This window comes from Epinephelus lanceolatus, chromosome 16, assembly GCF_041903045.1.
Source record: "Epinephelus lanceolatus isolate andai-2023 chromosome 16, ASM4190304v1, whole genome shotgun sequence".
In the NCBI taxonomy this organism is placed as follows: domain Eukaryota; kingdom Metazoa; phylum Chordata; class Actinopteri; order Perciformes; family Serranidae; genus Epinephelus; species Epinephelus lanceolatus.
Window position 1 is genome coordinate 25,257,851 of NC_135749.1, and position 21,077 is coordinate 25,278,927.

Genomic DNA, 21,077 nt, shown 5'->3' on the forward strand with positions numbered 1-21,077 from the left:
ACAGGCAACCTCAAATCAGTAGAGCATCTAACCAAATGTTGCAGCTGGTCAAGGTGAACCTAATTTGAACAGCTGCTGGGTAATGAAGTCTACTAAAAGTGTAAAATACATATAGTGGAGTAAAAAGTACAATATTTACCTTCAATATTTAGCTAAGTAGAAGTATAAAGCAGCATAAAATGGAAACAAACCTCAAAACTGTACTTAACCACTAGCTACTATTAACCCGCCTTGCCCACAGGGACATTTTTACTCTTTGCAAGGTAATAGTTCAGTTTAATTTAATCAGATTAAAGTGATTCTTCAAGGTTCAGGTTTATATAATCCCATCAGAGTGATTCCTCTTTAACAAACGATCTTTGTGGCACGCGCAGGTGCGCATCCCTCAGCAGGTGCCGTCGTGTCGTCACTGCCTAGTTACAACTGCCAGGAAGAAAAGATTTCCTAACTTAGTCACCGCGGCTGCAAAGGCACTACGGAGCTCGTCTTAAACGCACTTTTAGCTGTTTTTTAAGAAAGTTTTACGATTATTTTAAACAACAGAAGTTGTGTTTTAGAAGTAAGGAACAAACAGGAGGAGGTTAAAGGCGGACAATGGGTAAAAAACAGGAGGAAACCCCGGACTCTGAGTATGGTGAGTTGACATCGCCCGTTACCTCAGAGCGCTCACCGTTTACATTACGCTAATATCTCGAGCTAATTAGCTAGCTAAAGTTAACTAACCAACCACTTTTAACAAATTCTAACGTCGTATTTATTTTTAGTTTTTCCTACAAAGGTCTTCACAAATGTCGTTAAGCAAGAAAACTTTGTAATATTCAATTTAACCAAATTATTTCTTGAGAACGGTTGGTTGATGTATCAGCTAGTTTTAACCTAAGTCACAGTACGTTACATTTCATAGGGTGAACTCAGGTGATTTGTTGCATCAGGTAAAATGGCACAAATACGTTTTTACATCTTGGGCTTTTTAAATATTAGCAGCCAGTCACCACACATGTTATTGCATTGTTTCTATCAATGTCCTTTACATGACAATTATTTTTATTAGTCTGAGATACCTAGGATGGGTAGAGCTTAAAACAATAAGAGTAAAACAACAAAAATGATTGTAAGATGTTGCATTTTATTAACTTTTTGACTTATAATCACAATATTTTCACTATACACTTAACTGTTTATAGGAAAGGGCTTTGAGTGCAGGTAAAATGGGACAAAATTTAAGTTAAAATGGGATATTTTTCGGAGGTGAAAGCAGCAGGTTATTTTAGGCTACCAGGTGCCATAAAATCATGATTTATGCTACTGTGTGCCACCCTGTTATAATACAGACATTTCTGTTGTTTAGTAAGCATTAAAGATGATGCCGTGAGTCCAAGTCAACCACAATAGTCCAGTGTTAGCCATAATTGTTGCACACACACACACACACACCTTTATTGTAGACAATATGGCACCAAGGAAACAGGAAGCAAAAGAACATGGAAAGCATGGCAGAAAAGTTGGATAATCTTTTTTAATGATTAGCCACAAGTTACATTAATGATTTAATGAAGTCATGACTGAAGTGATAAATGGATGTAACCATTAAAAGAACTGTCTCATTTTACTTTACCAGCTGTCCCATATTACCTGAAAATGGGGTACTTGATGTGTTTGAAGGTTCAAAGTTTCTAAAAATTTCCAAAATATTTTGCTTGGCAACATATTTTCTTTATAGAAATATAGCAGAGAACTATAAGAAGTTCTAAAGGTAACACTAAAGGTAGTCTTCCCAGTGTCACAAATTACCTGACTTCACCCTAGGTAATTATCAGCCTATTTAAATCAGTATCTTACAACAGATTTGTTTCTTTGTCTATCTAAATCCAGCTTCTGAATTTACAGTTTATGAGTGCCTTAAATACTTCCTGAGAGACAAACTGATATCTTTCCCTAAGGCCAAATGTAGGCTTGTCAGCTGATGTGTTTGTGAGTCAGCTTGTGTACGTGAGAGCCAACGCTGCCATCAATAAACATGGTTTAACCGTTCACATACAACAACATGATGTCGTAATATATTGATAGCTACGTCGAAACGTCCCAGACACTTGACCTGCAAGAGAAGAAAGGCTTAGAATAAACAGGAAGCTCTCAGTTGGCTAGAAATGAATCTCAGAGTTTAAAAATTAAACAAATATTTTTTAAAAATTTCTTGCGTACTTTACTAAGAGGAACATTTTTTTGGCTCACATTTAATTTCCAAAATAAGTCCACAACATGTAATGAGGGGTTACAAGTTCACATTGTTAATTTTAAGGGGTCACAAGCCAGAGAGGTCGGGAAACACTGCATTAATTTAACCACTCTGCAAACTGAGCTTGATGATGATTCTTAGATAGTAGTTGTTGTGGTTACAGTAATTATACCCTATATAAATACATGGTGGTGGCAGTCAGACAGCCATGATTGTCTTGTAAAGATTTTTTTTTATTGTTGTGAACAGGTATTCATAGCTAATTAGAAATCATATAGACTGAAATGTCATTAATGAACTGCCTTTGTGGTGTGAAATTAGACAGGAAAGGATCTCATGATCAATTGGATTTAACTTCCCACAAGCTGTTTATGACGGAAGATGATACAGGTTAATTTGTTGCCCTGGGCTGCGACGACTTTAGGGCTGCAGCTTATGATTATTTTCATAATCAGTTAAGTGGACAGTTATTTTCTTGAGCAAGCTATTTTAAAATGTCTGAGTTCAGATGTCTTCTTTTGTTTGACCGACAGTCTAAAATCAGTTTTCTTTTTTTAGGGACTCAAAAAAGCTGCAAACATTGGCAACTGTAGAGCTGGAATCTGAGATTTTTTTTTTTTTTTTTTGCTTTAAAAAACAACATATTGATTAATCAACAATAATAAGTAGTTGCAGATAGATTTGCTGTCATCAGCTAATCAATTTATCGTCTCAATTTTAATTGATTTATCCTCCAGTGACGTTCCCTGTTAACTGTTTGGTTGTTTGTCTGACCAACAGTCCAAAAGCCAAAGATATATTTAATTTACAATCATAGCAGAACCTTTAAATTAGGTGTTGTACAGACTGAAAGAGATGCTGAGGAGAGAGTTGGAATATCTTCTATAAAAACATTTCATACCTGTCTGTGACTATTTGATTTTCAGCCGTCTGTCAGCTGATCTCTGCATCCCTGTTTACTCTTTGCGGTATTTGATGTATTGATAGAGTCACACGTCTATTGACAGTCTGGGAGGTTTCGCAAAGCTTACAGTAAACAAACCCTCCCTGGAGGTAAATAGCCAGTCGGATTTCATATCTCCTATAATAATAACAGAGAATAAGAGGACAACAGAGGAGATGACCACAAGTGTGTGAGCTGAAAGTTTAGTAGTCACAATTGATCCTCTGTTCTAAAAAGCCTTTGTATGTCAGTTAATGCTTATGTTGAACTCACCACCATTTCTAGTTGGGAATCTGCTTCCTGCACATTTTCAACAGGCCCTCATGAGGAAGCAAAAATCTTTTTAAACGTTGACAATGCTTCCTAATTTAGCTTGTTGTTCAGCTTGATGTTGCACAATTAAGTTTGGTGGTTTTGTTGTACAACATGTTTGGGTTTTGTCCTGTTTGGAGCAGTTAGACGTTTCAAATGCAACCTGTTTTCCTGTGAAGACACTCGATGTTGAGAAATAAGTGACTTGCAAGGGGTTGTTGCTGCAAATCATTGACCAGAGAGTTTGTTAAGGCTGCTTGGGGCAACAAGGGGGAAAAGTCTCGGGTCTGATTTAAATCACAAGCTAGTTAATGTAGCTAATGTGTAAAGCTAGAGAATCACCACTGCACTGGTTCCCAGCCTGGGGGTCCTAACCCCCTAGGGGTCGCCAAAGCTTCACGGGGTTTGCAAGGCCTTCTTGATTTTAAGGGTTATGTCTCAGAATTTATTATTTTCTGAGAACATAACTGAAATTTTAAAAGTTTAGATTATGAGTCAAAATATAAACTTCTCTTAAAACCTCACAGGATAAGGGCACAATAAAGACCTGAATACAAGCTTTATGCAAGAGCGTTCACTCTCTGCTAATCCTGCACTAGAAAAGTACACAGTTAAAACAACCAAAGAGCTAATGGAACAGCAGCTGAGCGTTGGGAAGAAGAAAGCACTGAATTTGTCAAAAAATAAAGGTAGTAAATATGACTGTTAAAATTGTAAATAAATAAAATAATACAGAGAGTTATAAAAAAGTTCATCTTTCAGGATTCACAGAAAATAGTTGGCTCAAAATTCACCCATACTGCTTATTTTACACAAACTTCCTGGAGTTAATGCATTTACATATTTGGGTTATGCTAGTAAACTGATTTTTTTTTTTTTTTTACGTTAAAGGCAACATTTACAATAAGAGAAAGCAATAAAGTACAGCAGGTAATAGTGTATTGATTCTGTTTAAAATAAGTATTGAAACCATTTTAAATATTTAAAATGGATATGTATCGATAAATCCGTTTTGACAACATTAGTTTGGGTTTTGCACTTTTGCATCTTGGATATTTATAATGGCCATTTGTCATTATGTATCTGACATTTTACTAGCTAAATGATAAATGATTTGATGATGATATAATTCCCTCTTCTGTCAAGGTTAAGTGATGACCCTCACACCCATCGTCTAGCAGCTATCCCATCTGGGGTTCAAGGTTTAAAGGTTTAGTATTCCTTCAGTTTTTTATGGGGGCATAAAAACTGAAAAGTCATTTTATATGTGTCACACAGAGTCAAAGTGAGCCATTTTCCATGTTGTCATTTACTCCGAACACGCAGCAGTATCCTGGCAGGGCTGAAATCTGACACTTGTGGCTTTACAAGAGGCTGATGAACAGGTTCCTTTGTTGCGGAGCCTTTATATCACTGCCTGAGTCATTTTTCATCCACAAAGGTTTAGAATCACCTCAGGGTCCTTGACATAGATGTCAAAAGTTTCTTTGTGCATCTGTCCATTGTCATACATGTGTTGTTTACATAAGATCTACATCAGATGTTACTCTATCATAGGAGTTTGTTTAGAGGAGAGTCCTTTTTATCTAAGAGGTGGAATTTTAGTCTCACTGTACCACTGCTCCATGAAATTCTTTATATTTTCTTGGTCTTTGTGTAGAAGTTTGTTATCCTGAATTTGTGTGCTTGGTATTTTGTTTACTATACTGAGTCTTGGAGCCAATTCAAAGGCTACAAGCTTATTGCATCCTGTTTGAGTATTTGCATCCTTCTCTGAAGTCCTGACGTGACGGTGTGCTCATAGTGTTTACACAGTCTCCATTCACCCCTATTCAAATTACAGTCAGTGGAGATAATTTTGCTCTAGCTATGATGAGAAATGACTGTGGCGAACCTTCCCTGGGGATCAAATTAAGAAAGCACATTAGTATTTGCAAGTATCACGTGGAGATCTGACATATAAACAAAGGAACACCTGCACGCTTTTTATCATGTCATACATTCAGGCTATTTATCACAATCTTTTTACCACTATTAGATTTCTAGTAAACTGTTTTTGTTGGTATTTTCAACCAGACACCGTCCTAAAAGGTGTCAGGTGTGTCCTCTCCTTAAGATCACATACTGGAAGCAGTCTGCTGTGTTTTTCCTGTCCGACAGGATAATGGAACGAAGGCTAATTAAGGCTCATAGATTTGACACGTTATAGGAATGTTTTCAGTTGGGATGTCAACAAACGTGTTTTCGGATTGTCAATTTTAACTATTAAAATAATTCGACATCTGTGACTCTCCCTTTTTCAAAAGCCATCCTTTGAATTCAAATTATATTCAAATGAGCCTGAGCTGCAAGTGTCAGTGCTGCGCCTCAACTCTGATCCTTTTCTCTTTACTCTCATAACACATAAAGGAACTAATGCAAACCAACCATTCTGCATAAATATGGAAAGCAGCTTGTTTTGTGAGATACACAACACCACGTAGATGTCATAGTTTGTTCTTGCTGGCAGTCTCGTTCTCTGTTCCAGGAAACAAAAATGCGACATTTCTTTCCCGTAATGCCTGTCACTTCTGTTATAGTCTTGCTGTTGTAAAGCTGCCGTGACCCATAACTAACCCATAAAAATCTCTTGTCTCTAAAAGTTTTTCCTCATTCACTTACCCTGTAATTCATTAACTTTAAGAAAAGGACAGACTTTATGTTTCTAACCCTAAAACTCATCCTTTAATGACCCATGTTCAAACACCACCTTCCACACAATTCCAGTATTTCAACTACTGCACACACACACACACACACACACACACACAAAGAGATTTAATCAGCCATGCATTTCCTTGTGGTGGAGGTTAAGTGCCATTACACATGAACTAATGTGTCCTTGATAATCTCTGTGAACCCAAACACGGTGATTAATGTTGCATGATAACATTGTACCAGTCAGTGACTAATGTACTTTGCATTAAAAGCTATTTCATGGTTTTCTCTTTTCCCAGGAGAACCTGCTCAGTTTGACCCATCATTCAAGGGACCCATGAAGAAAAGGTGAATCTGTCTCACTGGCTCCCACCTGTTTCACTCTAACTCACTCCAACTCACTCCTTAAATCAGCAAAATCTTCGGGCTAGCTGTTTCTGTGTTTGCTGAGTTTCTGTTGACTGATGGAATCACATTTGTCACCCTCAAGGCAAACTTTAATACAAAGCTCAGCCTGCTGACTTTAACCTGTTGCTGTCTCTCTTCTCTTCATCAGAGGATGCACTGATATAATCTGCTGTATCCTGTTTATGGCAGTCATCCTTGGCTACATAGCAGTCGGGATTTTAGGTGAGAGTAACCTGACACTCATGCAGTCCCCCTGTCCCCATAACCGCTGACACCATAATCAGACATTTTTCCACTGTCTTCTCCCTTGGCCCTTGTTATCCACTCTTTTTGTGCAAGGAACAGTTTTTTTTTAAATTTGCTGAGCGTTAGATAAAAACATTGATACAACTCTTGTGTGTATCCGTTAAGTATGAAACTACACTTAGCAGCTAGTTAGCTCAGCACCACAACGAGGAACAGAGGGGAAAGTGTCAACAAAATCCCCTACCAGCTCTCTTACTAACACGTTTTATCTTGTTTGTAAAGAGTAACTGTTTTTTTTTGTTGTTGTTTTTTTTTTTGTTGTTGTTGTTGTTGTTGTTGTTGTTTTGGTCCAGACCATACTTTTATGTTTTTGTCACTAAATGACCAATGGTAACAATAATGTTTTTAAATTACTGAGTGAGAGCGCTGCAGCCAGCAGCTGAGAAACAGGCTGCAGTGTAACCATCCAGAGCATTTGTGCACCATCAGTTTACATCCACTAAAAGTACTTGTTTTTGCCACAGATGGGCTCAGCTGATAACTATTATAAGTGTGTGACAACATCATGGAATTGGGTCTCTACATTGATTAAAAACAGCCCCGAAATCACTTTTACCAAACCCACCAGACTCTATTTAAATATACAGTTATTTTATAATGTAAAATACACTTCAATCAAAGTTTACAGAGACAAAATAAAACTCACAAAACAACGTCTTGGTTTGTCTTTCCAACGATTCACCAATCACCAACTCTAGTTTGGTTAACGTAAACTCTTAATTCACCCCAGTAGGTGTGAAAATATGCTGGCTCCATTCATGCTAAAACTAATGTTTATTTAGATGTAGTCTGATAAGGTTAGCGATGGCATTTTCAGAGCTGTTTCTGGACAAAAAGGCTCTTACTCTTTAACCAAAAAGGTCTGGCATTGTAGGGATACTTTCCGTATGTTGTCAGACACTTATAATAACAATATGAGCATGCCAGTGGCAAAAAGAAGCACTTTCATTGGATGTAAACTGATGGTGGACAATTGCCCAGAGTGGTTATATTGCAGCCTGTTTAACCGTTGCATGGCTGCAGCGCTCTTCCTCAATACTGTACGAGTTTCACAGTTAGGTTGCTCCATTAAAACTGCAGACAGTGTGTTTCTTTACACTATGGCATGCTTGATCCCTCCGCATGATGCTTGTCACCGTCACCACCTCATATTAATTCTGTTTGTATGTTATGTAAATCTCTACTTTTTCATTATAGCTTGTATACAGTGCAGTTAATATGGGACAATATTACAATTTTTGTTCTGTACAAAAAAAAAAACAAGAACTACTCTGCAGTTTGGATAGAGCTTTTTTCTCTTGACCCTTTCTCTTAATAGAAGGTGCAATTCTTTGAGTAACTATTTATGAAACAGTTGTAAATGTTATATGCTGAGCGTTACTATTATTGTGTTTAAGTGCGAACAGCTGATTTCCCTGAGAACATCCAGTCAGTGGCTCCTTATTGCCCCATCATCATAGTCATTCCAGGACTCTCTTATCTAGAGTCAACAGAGAGGCCTGATACGTCATATGTGTGTCAGCGGCTGAGTGTGTCCCAAATAATCGGCTATTTCCTTCGGTGGAGGCAACTCAAAAGCATTGGATAGCAAAGGTTAAGTTGTTAAAGTGGTTAAGTGGAGAAGTCTACTGGCCAGTGTTGATGCATAATTTCTTCCTTAGGAACAAAATATTCTACTAAATATACGCGAAATAGTGGTGGCTGGTGTGTGTCTTGCTAAGATGAGGAAATAATCAGTTAATATTACACTACCTTTAAATTACATTACACTCACTTGGCAGATGCTTTTGTCCACTGAGACTAACAATAAGTGCATTTAAACCAAACTCCAGAGTGACAAGAGAGGTGTTCATCAAAACTTTTTGCCAGATAGACTGTTGTGCCCTCTTGTGGTTGGACTGAAGTAGTTACTACTTTAAGTGTTTTTATCATCAGAATCAGAAGAATCAGAACCCAGTGTATCTCTGAGTAAACACACAAGGAATTTGCTTTGGTGAATTGGTGCATAACATAAACATATTAAGAGAAAATAAAATTAAAGGTATACTATGCAGGATTTTCCTAAAATTAATGTATAGAATCATACAGAAGTAATTCCTCTCAATCATAACTTATGACCCAGTAGAAGTGTGTGGTGATGTACTCTTCCACAGGGACACTGCCCCCTGCTTGTATTTCCTTATTGTCTTATTAATTTCTGTGTTTGGGACGTTTATGGGCGCTTACCCCCACAGCACTCAGGTAACATCTGGGCATTATAAAAAGGTAGCAACTAGGTGCCAGGCCATCAAGAGCAGGCATTCAAGAGACACAGTGCTGAAAAAAAGCAGACATAGTGAAGCGAAATGCCAACTGCAAAACTCAAAAAACATAAACGTAGACTAGAAGACAAAGTATGTGCAATATATCCGAAGTAAAATAAAAGAGCAGTGCCGTTTTAGGGGTGGAAGTTTGCAAAAATGTGAAAAATTGTAATGTAAATGTTAAAAAGAAAGTACAATGTACGGAGATATAGACCCAGAGATGTGGGACAATGTAACACATATAGATAGATGTGAAGACGTAGAGGGTCATAGTTAGTAACATACATTATTTTGACAGGTGTTAACAAGGTTATTAATTTGTGACCCAATCTAACTAGAGTATTTTTCTCACATCCCTCCCAAACAAATGCAATAGTTAACATAGTTTCTGTGTTAAGTAAAAACATGCCCTCATGCAGCAGCAGCGTTTGTAAGTGGCAAACATTAAATGGACATAACAAGTGTGACTAACTTGCCATTATGTTTTACGTCATTGGCTTTTCTTCTTATCTCTGTTTGATTGTGCGTGTGTTTTTTCTATTAGCTTGGCTATTTGGAGATCCAAGACATGTTCTTTATCCAAGAAACTCAACTGGATGGTTCTGTGGCATCGGACCAAATGAGTAATTCAATCTCTTGCGTGCTTTTTCATATCATTTCTACATATAGTAAACATAATGAATATGTATTTGAATGATACAAAAACACTTTCTTTCTGTCCTCCCTTTCTCAGAGGCCGACCCAACCTGCTCTATATGGACATTCTTAAATGTGCCACATCAATTAACGTTATGGCGACTGCTCTTAATGGTTTACAGTGTCCAACCACACAGGTAAAGAAGGCTGCTTGATTTTATTGTTTTCTTTACCATTTACTGTGTTTTTCCAGTGTTCCAGAAATCATCTTTTTTTCACTACCTAATAGGTGTGTGTGGAAAACTGTCCCACTGAGTTCTGGGCTGTGGGAGTACAGGCATATTTTCAAAAGCCGGCAGAGGTTTTCAATCAAAGCCTCTGTGTTCCATCCTTAGACCTGGCAAAAACTGATCTGGTGAGTCCTTGTGTGTTTCCTGTTACCAAATGCAACAATTATTTCGATTTCTTTTGGTTAAGGAAACATTTTGGTTTATGAAAGATGGTCTGCATTGTAATCAGCAAACGTAACCTGACACTTGGATCAATTCACATTCACATTTTCAGAGTGTTAAAGACATTGTGGACAAGGAGCTGTGTCCTTTCTTCTCCATGCCCACAACCTCCGGTGAGTGAAACTGCTCCTATACACAACATTATACTCATATTAATTCGGGTCTGATAATGCATTAGCACTTTAATATGAGGCTGAATATTAGTTTCATGCAGCTGGTCCTTTAAATATTAGTGTTAATGTAACTGCGACTGAACAGAAACTAAACTGCTACTTTTTGTTTATTTCCATCTATGTTCAATGGATGACAGCTTGTGATGCAGAGTAAATTAGTAATACATGATAATTCAATCCATTTCAAGCTGATTTAATTTTCTCTACTGTTAGTGCTGGGGAGATGTTTGCCTGATATCTTTAAACTGGACAAGATCCCTTCGGAGTTTGCCAATATTCCAGGCTTACCCTCCTCAGTCAATGACACAGTCGGCCTAATCAAGAACGGCACTGGGTAAGACACAGTGGATTCCTGACCTCATCATATGTTGAAAACATAATGCTTCTTAAAGGTCCAGTATGTAGGATTTAGGGTGATACATTGGCAGAAACAGAATATGATAAAATAAGTATATTTTTATCAGTGTATAATCACCTGAAAATAAGAATTGTTGGGTTGTCGTTACCTTAGAATGAGACATTTATATCTACATAGGGAGCAGGTCCTTGTCCAAGGAGTTAACCATGTTTCTACAGTAGCCCAGAAAGGACCACACATTGGCTCTAGATAGGGCCTTTTGTCTTTTTACTTATTTTTAAAAATGAAACTGTTTTATTCAGTGTCTTTGCCGGCTTAAATCACCGGATGTGTTTCTTCCGGAGAGGAGGAGACCTCTACAGATAATTCAGCTCTCGGTTAAACCCTCCTGGACAATGAACACTGCAGAAATCCTAACCGAAAATTTATACTTGGCACATGGGGGAAGATACAGCTGCTTGCAGTCTGCAATCCTCACCACCAGATGCCGCTAGATTCTACACACTGCGACTTTAGTTCCAGTACATGCTCTTTAATCACAGATGTCTGCACAAAAGAAGACACACAACTTTAATAACCCAGTTTCTTTCTCCTCTTCATCACCAGCACAGGGTCGGTGGTTTCGTGAGTTTATGTGTTGACCCTTAGTGTAGCAGCTAGTTGTAGTTCCTGGGTGCTTTCTTAGATGCTGTGGGGTTATCTCTATCCTTTTAGCCTGTCTTTACCGCTACATTACTTTTAGTAACTTCAAAGTTAGTAGCTTTAGTACCAACAGCAATATGTGATAGTTTTCCCTTGTTCATTCGCTGTATTTTTTTCACCATACCCTTTACTTTTCACTTTCATTGTTTAAAAGGAGAACTGTCACCAATGCAGCTTGTCCTTGCTTGTGTCCTCTTTAGAGATATTGTGAATGGCTTCAATGCCAGAGAGATTGGTACACGAATCTTTGAGGATTTTGCGTCGTCATGGCCATGGATCCTCCTGTGAGTTTCCCTGCAGAACTACACCAAACATACACTGCCACCTACTGGCATGAATACAAGTAGACGTTACTCTTGAGATTAAAGGGATAGTTTAGATTTTTTGAAGCGGGGTTGTATGAGTTACTTACTATGGATAACTACCTCATATAACTACCTCATACAACCCTACTTAAAGAAATCCGAACTATCCCTTTAATGTGCAGTTGAGAGCTGAACCTCTGGTTGTATCAAATGAAATAGTTATATTTGTAGTACTTGAACACGTTACATGTCTCACATGTCTTACAATTTAATAAGTTATGCTTTGATCTTGTATGAACATCTTCAACCTTTGTTAAACTTATTCTCTGGTTTTATATTTAACCTAATATTTTATCCTCTCCTTTGTTGTTTTCTATCCTCATAACTGTTACATCTCCCCTCTCAGAGGTTTGCTAATAGCCATGGTGGTCAGTCTGCTGTTCCTGTTACTGTTGAGATTCACTGCTCCAGTCATGGTGTGGGTGCTCATCATAGGAGTCCTGGGTGCTGGGGCATATGGTAAACACTCCCCTGCTGCAGTTTTTAAGAAAAATTAATAATTTCCCCTCTGTTTGGAAGATTATTTAGACATGTGCAGTAGAAAGTCTGCAGGTGCAGTTACTTTATGTAGGCTAGATAAATAATGACTGCTGTTTTGCAGTCCATTTTCACACCACCACAAATTAATTCTGTTCCTGTGCTGTTGAGAAAACAGGGCAGATGCAGATCTGTTTCCTCTTGAATGAGAAAGTGTTGCTCTTCCCATTTTTGGCTTTGTTCTAAACACAAAGTCAACAAGGGCGGTATATTTGTTATGACATGATTATACGTTTCCAGTAGCCTCTGAATTGTTGGAGTGTCTATCTTGCAGGTATAAGGCATTGCTACTGGGAGTATGATAACTACAAGCAGCAGTCTGCCTCCATCACTGACATTGGTTTCACCACCAACTTCAAGGTTTACCTGCAAGTCCAAGAGACCTGGCTGGCCTTCTGTGAGTCTGTTTAACTTCACAAAACTTTTCTCACATGGGGAGAAATCTTATTTTCAATTTTCCTGGTGGCTTTGTGGCCTTTTTAATGAATAGGTGTGTGCTTGTCAAAATTCTAACTAGATCAGGTGCTGAAAGGATATCTCTGTATACTAGAAATTAAAGCTCCCTTGTTTGAATAGACTGTATTGGAGATGTGTTGACACAGCAGAATTAACACAAGCAAATACCAGTACAGAGGACATGAGTGGTATAAAATGGAAATAACCAGTGACATCATAATGACATTCACATCCAAAAATAAATGCAATAAAACCATTGCCGGTATATGCACGTCATGTTTACAACACCACTTGGTTCATAACATTGTAAAATACTTCTGATTAAAGATAACGCTGATTTAAAGTCAAACTTAACTGACAAGTGACCATTTGTATATCAATAACTCACCTTGTGTTACCTTGAATTTGTGAAGAAATCTTAGTTTTTCTTGCATGCCTCCACAGTGAACACAAAAAAGGGGGCTGCATTTAACTAGAGCGAAACTATATCCAAACATTCATTTACACACTCTCACACAACTCCTGCAGTATAATCCAGGTCTCATTTATCCAGTCGCATGTTGAGTACTTTCCAAACGCATGCATTTTTACTAAAACTTTAATATTGTTTGAGTCAAACAATCATTTTGTGGGTGAAGTATTCCTTAAAGGGTTTCTGCTCACCCCAACTGTAACTGTAGCTCCTGTTAGATATTTGTCTTTTGAGTTCACATTTTTAGGTTGAACTTGCATTGTAGTTCTCGTCACACTTTTCTCTCTTCCCTCTGTCAGTGATAATTATATCTGTGGCAGAGGCGATCATTCTCCTGACCATCATCTTCCTGCGGACCAGAATCCTCATAGCCATCGCCCTCATCCAGGAGTCCAGCAAGTCAGTCATAATGCCACAACTCTGTCCACAGGGTTTACTCACTTTTAGTTACACTATTAACTCATTAGATGTTCTTAATCTTAAAGTGACTTTATTTAAAGTGTTATCAGGTTCATATTTAAGTTTTATTTTCTTTTATCTTTCTGTGAAGGATGCATATGACCATGGCATAACCATATTTTGTTTGTGTTCATATTCAACAGGGCAATCAGTCACATGATGTCCTCTCTGCTGTACCCTCTGATCACCTTTGTTCTCCTGGTGGTGTGTGTTGCTTACTGGGGCGCCACTGCTTTGTATCCTTTAATGTTTTTGTATGCATGTCTATATGTTTTTATGCAGACTATTAATAACCCTCTGTACCATATAAAGGTACAGACTATTGCTGAAACATCTTTGAGGTTGTGTGTGCTTGTTTTTGCTCTATAATTATTGCTACAGTCCAGATCAGTATCAGTTCTTCTTTAAACTAATAATTGTAGATATTTGGCTACCTCGGGAGGCCCAATCTACAAAGTGGTGGCTCTCAACTCCACTATGGACGGCTGTGGGACTGTCAATGGCACTGTGGACTGTGACCCTCAGGTGAGTGGGCGGAATGGGAACTCAGTGTGGATAAAAAGTTAAAATAATTTCTCTGTCAAATCACCGTGACACAACTTTTAGTAGTATCAAAATATTTCTCATGTATAACCACTCATCAGTAGAAAAGGTAAATATAACTGATAAAAAGTCATACTGTTGATGCTCAGACATACTCGTCACACTGTCCCTTTTCCCTTTCTTGTTCTGCATCATCAACTCATTCATTCTGCCGTCCTCTCAGAACTTCACCTCATCAGATTACCCAGGCTGCCCCTCAGCCAGCTGCATCTTCATCAAATACAACAACGAGGGTTTCTTCCAGAGGAACCTCTTCAACCTGCAGATCTACAACGTTGTGGCTTTTCTCTGGTGTGTCAACTTCGTCATCGCCTTGGGCCAGTGTACGCTGGCAGGGGCCTTTGCCTCTTACTACTGGGCCTTCACCAAACCAGATGATATCCCCATGTTCCCCCTGTCTGCTAGCTTCATACGCGCACTCAGGTAGGTTAATGAGCTGCTGTCATATCAGTTATATTCCTGCAACCATACATGTGTCCTCCCTGTCAGAAGTGTCCAAAACACTGGATGCCTGCCCTCTTAAAGGGTGGTATTTCTGGATTTCTGTTCAGTCATTCTTGTGACATGGTTAAATTAGATCCCACAGAGGGTTATGCAGAAAGGGAGCTTAAAGTTAAGAGTAAATCACAGGACAGACTGATAAACTGCAGTTCCCTGTCTGGTTTCTAGAGGGTGCTTTACACCTACACATAATCGTTTGGGGAAGCAGACCTCAGTCAGACGTTCAGACATTATCATTTATTTATATTTCAGGTACCATGTGGGCTCCTTGGCATTTGGTGCTTTGATCCTGACCCTGGTGCAGCTAGTGAGGATCATTCTGGAGTACATTGACCACAAAACAAGAGGTAAGGCTGACATGCCCACATCTCACATCCACTGTCTAAAGAATACTGAACATGTTTTATCTGCTTAGTTAATTTTTGTAACTTGTGCTTCAGTGTAAATACGTCTTGAGCACAAGCCGAGCGCTATCGAGTTCCATTATATTCGAGAGAGGGCAGACATCTTGGCCGATATCTCTTAGAGATACGTCACAGGTTTTTTTTACAGGACTTCAGGTTCTATTTTCCAAATATTTCAGTGGTTAATTTAATCATAAAGATGTGCAGACTGTTCACATTCTGAAAGAGACAGTGTCAGAGGTTATTGCCATCCAGTGAATGATGAGGTACTTATTTACATTTTGGCTTTCTGTCTCCAGCGGCGCAGAATGCATGTGCACGTTTCATATTGTGCTGCATGAAGTGCTGCCTCTGGTGTCTGGAGAAGTTCATCAAGTTCCTCAACAGGAACGCTTACATCATGGTGAGCACAGCATATTATTGGTCTTTCCAATTATAGTTGTTACTGTTATTGTTGTAGTAATAATTAATATTTGTGTAGCTGTCATCTGAACCCATACAAAGTACTATCAATGGGGAAAACATGCTTTGCTATACTTAAAATAAGATTTTTTCTACTGTTTTTTTTTTATATAAAATATTGGATATTATTGTCTATATATATATATATATATATATGTATATATATATATATATATATATGTCTACCATTTTATTTTCCTAAAACAAGTTCATTTTGTTTCCTCGACAGATTGCCATTTATGGGAAAAACTTCTGCGTCTCAGCCAAAAATGCTTTCATGCTGCTCATGAGAAATGTAGTGAGGTTTGTGCTGAAGCTTTGTTTCCTACTCAAGAGTCTGTTTTAAAAGCTGGCTGACTGCATGTTACCTGACCTGTTCATAACATGAATACATTTGCATGTGTTAAAGCAACTCAGTGAATAGCGTCGTATTTCTCTGACTCTGACTGTGTGTCCCGCAGGGTCGTGGTGCTTGATAAAGTGACAGACCTGCTGTTGTTCTTTGGAAAGCTCCTGGTGGTCGCAGGAGTAGGTGAGGTTGACACGTGAAAAAAAAAAGTGTTTCAGGACTGGATAACTATACAATATCTGTCAATATATGTGGTGGGTTTAAAGGAATACTTCACCCCCCCCCCCCCCAAATGACCATATGTATTTTAATTAAAGTTTAATAAACTTTAAACACTTACCACCCTTGGTCTGGTAAATTTTTAGCGAACAGTTGCTTATTTACACATCCAAAAGATACGTAGAAGTATTAGCATTCATTTGAAGTCATTTTTGAAATAGATGTGTTTTAATATGATGAAGTCAAATAATCATTTACATGAATGCATAAGTAAAGACTAGAGACACTGACATCTCAATCTTTGTCCAGGCGTATTGTCCTTCTTCTTCTTCTCTGGACGAATATTGCTACCAGGCAACACCTTCCGCTCTGAAACCCTCAACTACTACTGGATGCCAATTATTGTAAGTTACTAAAGGTTCTTCTCTGTTTTTAATAGTAGTCATTAAGATACATCATAATTAAAGCTTATTTTGTCTGTTGTTTGTAGACGGTGGTGTTTGGTAGCTACCTCATAGCTCATGGATTCTTCAGTGTGTACAACATGTGTGTCGATACACTCTTCCTCTGCTTCTGTGAGTAGATGTTTACAGCTTACCATTCATATTTAACATGATTTATTGACACAGGAACACTGAGTAAAATAAGATTAATTAACTGTAAAACAATCATTGTAGAATCATAACTACACATATGAGCCAAACTCACCTGTTTGCATGTCACTGCCAACATGAGACATCGTTATTTCTGTGGGGAAAGATTTGGAACAAGCAAATATACTCATTTAGTGTTTACTTGACAGTAGTTTCACTTGTAAATTTAAATTCAAGAAGGTGAAAACTTTTCTTGGATCATTTTTAATTGATTAATACAACAATACACACACAGTCCGTTTCACTCAATTCGGCTCTCACTCTTACAGTGGAGGACCTGGAGCGCAACGATGGATCTCTACAGAAGCCGTACTATATGTCCAAAAACCTCATGAAGATCCTCAACAAATCCAACAAAAAATTACCAAAAAAGGTTAAAGGGAAAGACTGAAGATCCTGAGTTCATGAAACTGCACAAACATGGTGTCACAAATTTTCAGGTTATCTTTATTTGCATCTTTTAAACTTTTAACACTCCATCTTTCTCCAAAAAAAGTTTACCAAAGCTAATTTGCTGATTTTGCACTTCTTAATGCATTTTTTAAAAATTGTATATGTATATATGTAGTATTAATGACTGTAAAAGTGAAAGAATTGAGCATATCAATGCATGTAATGTGAAATTTTTATCCTACATATTTCTTAAGATGTGATTTCAGATGGAACAAAAGAATTGCAACAAAAAGTACAAAAAAAGTTCTTACACAATATATATATATTTTAAGATATTTGTAAAAAATTATAAACACAAAACATCTTTATGACCACAATGTTACTGATTATATTGAAAATACTGTAATAAAGTTGTAAATATGACTGTACATGAACTAGTGGTCAACTCCTGTGTTTGGTTGCCATCAACCTCCATGCCTTCACTTTCACCCATTTTCAAAATTCATACACAATATTCTTATGGTCCAAGACAATGTTTCACAAATGGTGTGCTCCAGCTCACTGGTGTGTGGTGAGTGCTGTGGGATTTTGTGATAACCACGCATTATTATTGCAATATTCAGCTGGGCCAAAATGTATCAGCATGTTGTGCACGTCCATTTCCCAATAAAAAGGTAAACTCCAGCTAAAAAAAGGTAATTTAATTTAAAAATCTTTACAGGAAATCTATTTGTCGCTGTTTTTCCAGTGGAATTAGAAATGTACGACATGTTAAAAGCCCTGATTGGCAGCCAGCATTAGGGATGATGACAATTAAAAGGAGAAAACCGTAAGTGGGTAAATGGAATGCTTTACAACAAAGCACGAACGAAAGGCACCTGTCTTCTTTTACTTTTATTGTCTTATGTCATGACAAGAGTGATAACGTGTTGAAGCTATTGTGCACGGATATAAATACAGGTGTGCCTTGAGATTTTGGCTTACTCTTTGGTGTACCTTGGGCACAAAAAGTTTGAAAACCACTGCTTTAGAGCTACCAGAGAGATACTAGCTTGCTTGGCATAGCTGCATGTAGTTAAGTGTATCATTGTATATGATGCCAGCATATCCTATCCCTGCCCCTGAAAGACATACTGGGGTGATTCATATGGATGTGTATGGGGAAAATTTTGCTCTGATATCAGAGCTTCACACATACCCAATACTGTAAATAAAATAGTATTAATAATAATAATAATGATGATAATAATATTAATATTTTCTGAGCTTCATGTAGATGACTGGGTTGAAGAATGATTATTTAAGATTTTTATTAAGTTGTGTGCAAATATAAATGTAGTGTAACTCTCAGCAAGCAGCTGTAAATGTAGTTAAATGAGTTGTTTAATTCCAATTGCTAGTCCCCAACAGCGGCTATGTGAGCCTATGAGCAGTCAGGATAGGATGGGAGCTGTGAATGTTGTGGATGAAAAGAAAGGTGTGAAATAAATGAGCAGGGTGCTGCAGAGAGATTTGTGGTTTCCTGTCCCTCGTGCAGTTGAGCTGTAGCCTCCACTGTATGTTGAGCTGAGCTGGAGGAGCTGTGATCGAACTCGCAATCAGTGAGTGTGAAGCGCAGTGTAGATTTTGACTGTGCATAAGCGTTAACCCCTCAGCCATGGCGGAAAAGTGGCTGACTTTGTGTGAAAAAAGGGGGTAGAGTCCCAGCTCCTTATTAATCCAAGCACTTGTGGTTTTAAAAGGGGCTATTATGATGTGAAGGCAGGCTGCAAGAAAAAAAAATGAAAATATAAAAGTGTTGATGTTGTTACAGAAGGTAAATTAATCACAACAAATCAATTAGTTCTCAGGTTAAACCCAAATAAAATGACTGATAACTACATAAAAAATGCAACATTGGCTTGCAGACCTCAATAATGTAAAAATATGATAAAAAAAAAAAAATACAGGCAGTTTTACTGCTTATTATTTGGTGTGTGTTTGCTCTGCTGGGGAAGCAGGAGAAAATACATGATTCAGCTGGATTTTAGTAAAAACTTCAATTTCTGTCCCCTAACTCTGAGATGCATGACTAATATCATCAAATTCATCTTTATAAGTTGCCATGAGGATGTGATGAAGACATATGGTTTTACATTTAGCTATATTTTCACATAGGGATTTGGCATTGTGTATTTTGAGCCTATGCACGCACGCACACACACACACACACACACACACAAACTAATATTGCAATATTGTTATACAGACCACACTGTCACATCCTTATGAGCACAGCAAGAGCATTTTTGATCGACTCTGCAGCTTTAATTTTGAAAATATTGGCTTTGGTGTGGTTGATTTGAGGCTGCCGCTTGGAATTGTGGGTAATTTCTAACAATAAGTTGTAGAAAATATATATTAAGAATTGATATATCCATGAAATAGGAACTTTTATCAGTGATATGCTGACTGGTGAGGTGGGCAGTGACAGAAATCAGCTGTTTTCGAGCCACAGCTGCCACTGTAGCACTGTTGAGTTGTTATATCTGCTAGAACCACGAGCCATCACATTATTTTATCGCTTTGTTATGTTTTTAATTTGGCCACTCCTGCCATGGAATCCAAATGTCTTCCACACTGCGCAAGATGGCAGAGGGAAATGAGCTGCAGTACCATTTTCAACCGCATGAAGGTGTCAAAGGACTGGTGGCGCTCTTTCAACACTTAGGCTGCTGGCAATAAAGACAGTCAAGCATCTATGTGTAGAAAAGTGCCCTGTGTGAGTAAACGGCCATGGAACTCTGTCCCACCCAAACACAAATTTTCCAAGAATTTGATTAAAATTTGTGCTACATTTGAATGGAAACCCGACAGTAGATGACACTGGGAGCACCCAGGGTAATGTTCTGAGCATATGGGTACATTTTGTGTTTCACAAAGCTCATTTGGGTATAAAAAAGAAAAGCATTGGGTGGGTCTCCAGTCAGGCTCCCATTCATAGTCTATGGTGCATCTCCATACTTTATACCCTATGACATGACAAGTTTGAGACTTATTTCTCTGGTTTCTGGCTTTGAGAGAGAGTTGCTCGTGTTCCTGAATACTGATTAAACTTCCCCAGACTGTGGAAATAACATATTGGAATTCTTAATTTAGGTGGAGCTCTCCTTTAAAGCCAACAAAAACAGACCCTTTTTGTTTGTTGTCTGGATTTAATGAAATAACTGCATGGATGAATCATAACAGACCCAAATCTTTTGATAAAATTAAAATGGAGATAATGACAACACAAAACAAGTCCATGTTTTTATCAAGTTTTTAATCTCCTACATCATTTGGTTTTGCACAACGTCTCCAGTTTTAGTCTGTCAAATCATGACTTCCATCACTTGTTTTAGTGTCACATAAGCCTTACAATACAAAGTGTAGCTTGGACAGACAAGTATGCGAGAAATGACGAGCCCCAGCAGCCATCGTGTCAGACATCCCACAGAGCCCTCTGTCTCCATCTCTGACCCTGGTGTGAATGTTTACAAGCCAAACACCTGATTGATTACATCTAGATCAGCTAAACTCAGGTGATAGTCTTTTTACAGGTGTTGGGGAGCATTACTGTGAATGAGAAGAAAGCTGTGT

General features: G+C 38.0%; 1 protein-coding gene across 1 annotated transcript; it reads left to right on the forward strand.

Moving 5' to 3' along the window:
* The first annotated feature begins 419 nt into the window (after positions 1-419).
* slc44a4 (solute carrier family 44 member 4) lies at positions 420-17,893 on the forward strand. The gene is made up of 22 exons (XM_033636216.2): positions 420-634; positions 6,488-6,536; positions 6,745-6,818; positions 9,750-9,828; positions 9,939-10,038; positions 10,131-10,256; positions 10,406-10,466; positions 10,740-10,860; positions 11,787-11,870; positions 12,298-12,410; positions 12,763-12,885; positions 13,716-13,815; positions 14,019-14,111; positions 14,298-14,400; positions 14,642-14,901; positions 15,232-15,326; positions 15,683-15,786; positions 16,075-16,148; positions 16,307-16,377; positions 16,723-16,817; positions 16,904-16,988; positions 17,336-17,893. The coding sequence occupies exons 1-22, from the start codon at positions 595-597 to the stop codon at positions 17,455-17,457; spliced, it is 2,172 nt and encodes a 723-aa protein (XP_033492107.1). The 5' UTR covers positions 420-594; the 3' UTR covers positions 17,458-17,893.
* Positions 17,894-21,077: the final 3,184 nt, after the last annotated feature.

Excerpts from the sequence above, each read along its gene's own strand:
- slc44a4 (XM_033636216.2), top strand. The coding sequence starts at position 595 with ATGGGTAAAAAACAGGAGGAAACCCCGGACTCTGAGTATG. Across the intron at positions 9,829-9,938 it reads TGTGGCATCGGACCAAATGA|AGGCCGACCCAACCTGCTCT; the intron begins GTAATTCAATCT and ends TCCCTTTCTCAG. Across the intron at positions 10,861-11,786 it reads CTAATCAAGAACGGCACTGG|AGATATTGTGAATGGCTTCA; the intron begins GTAAGACACAGT and ends TGTCCTCTTTAG.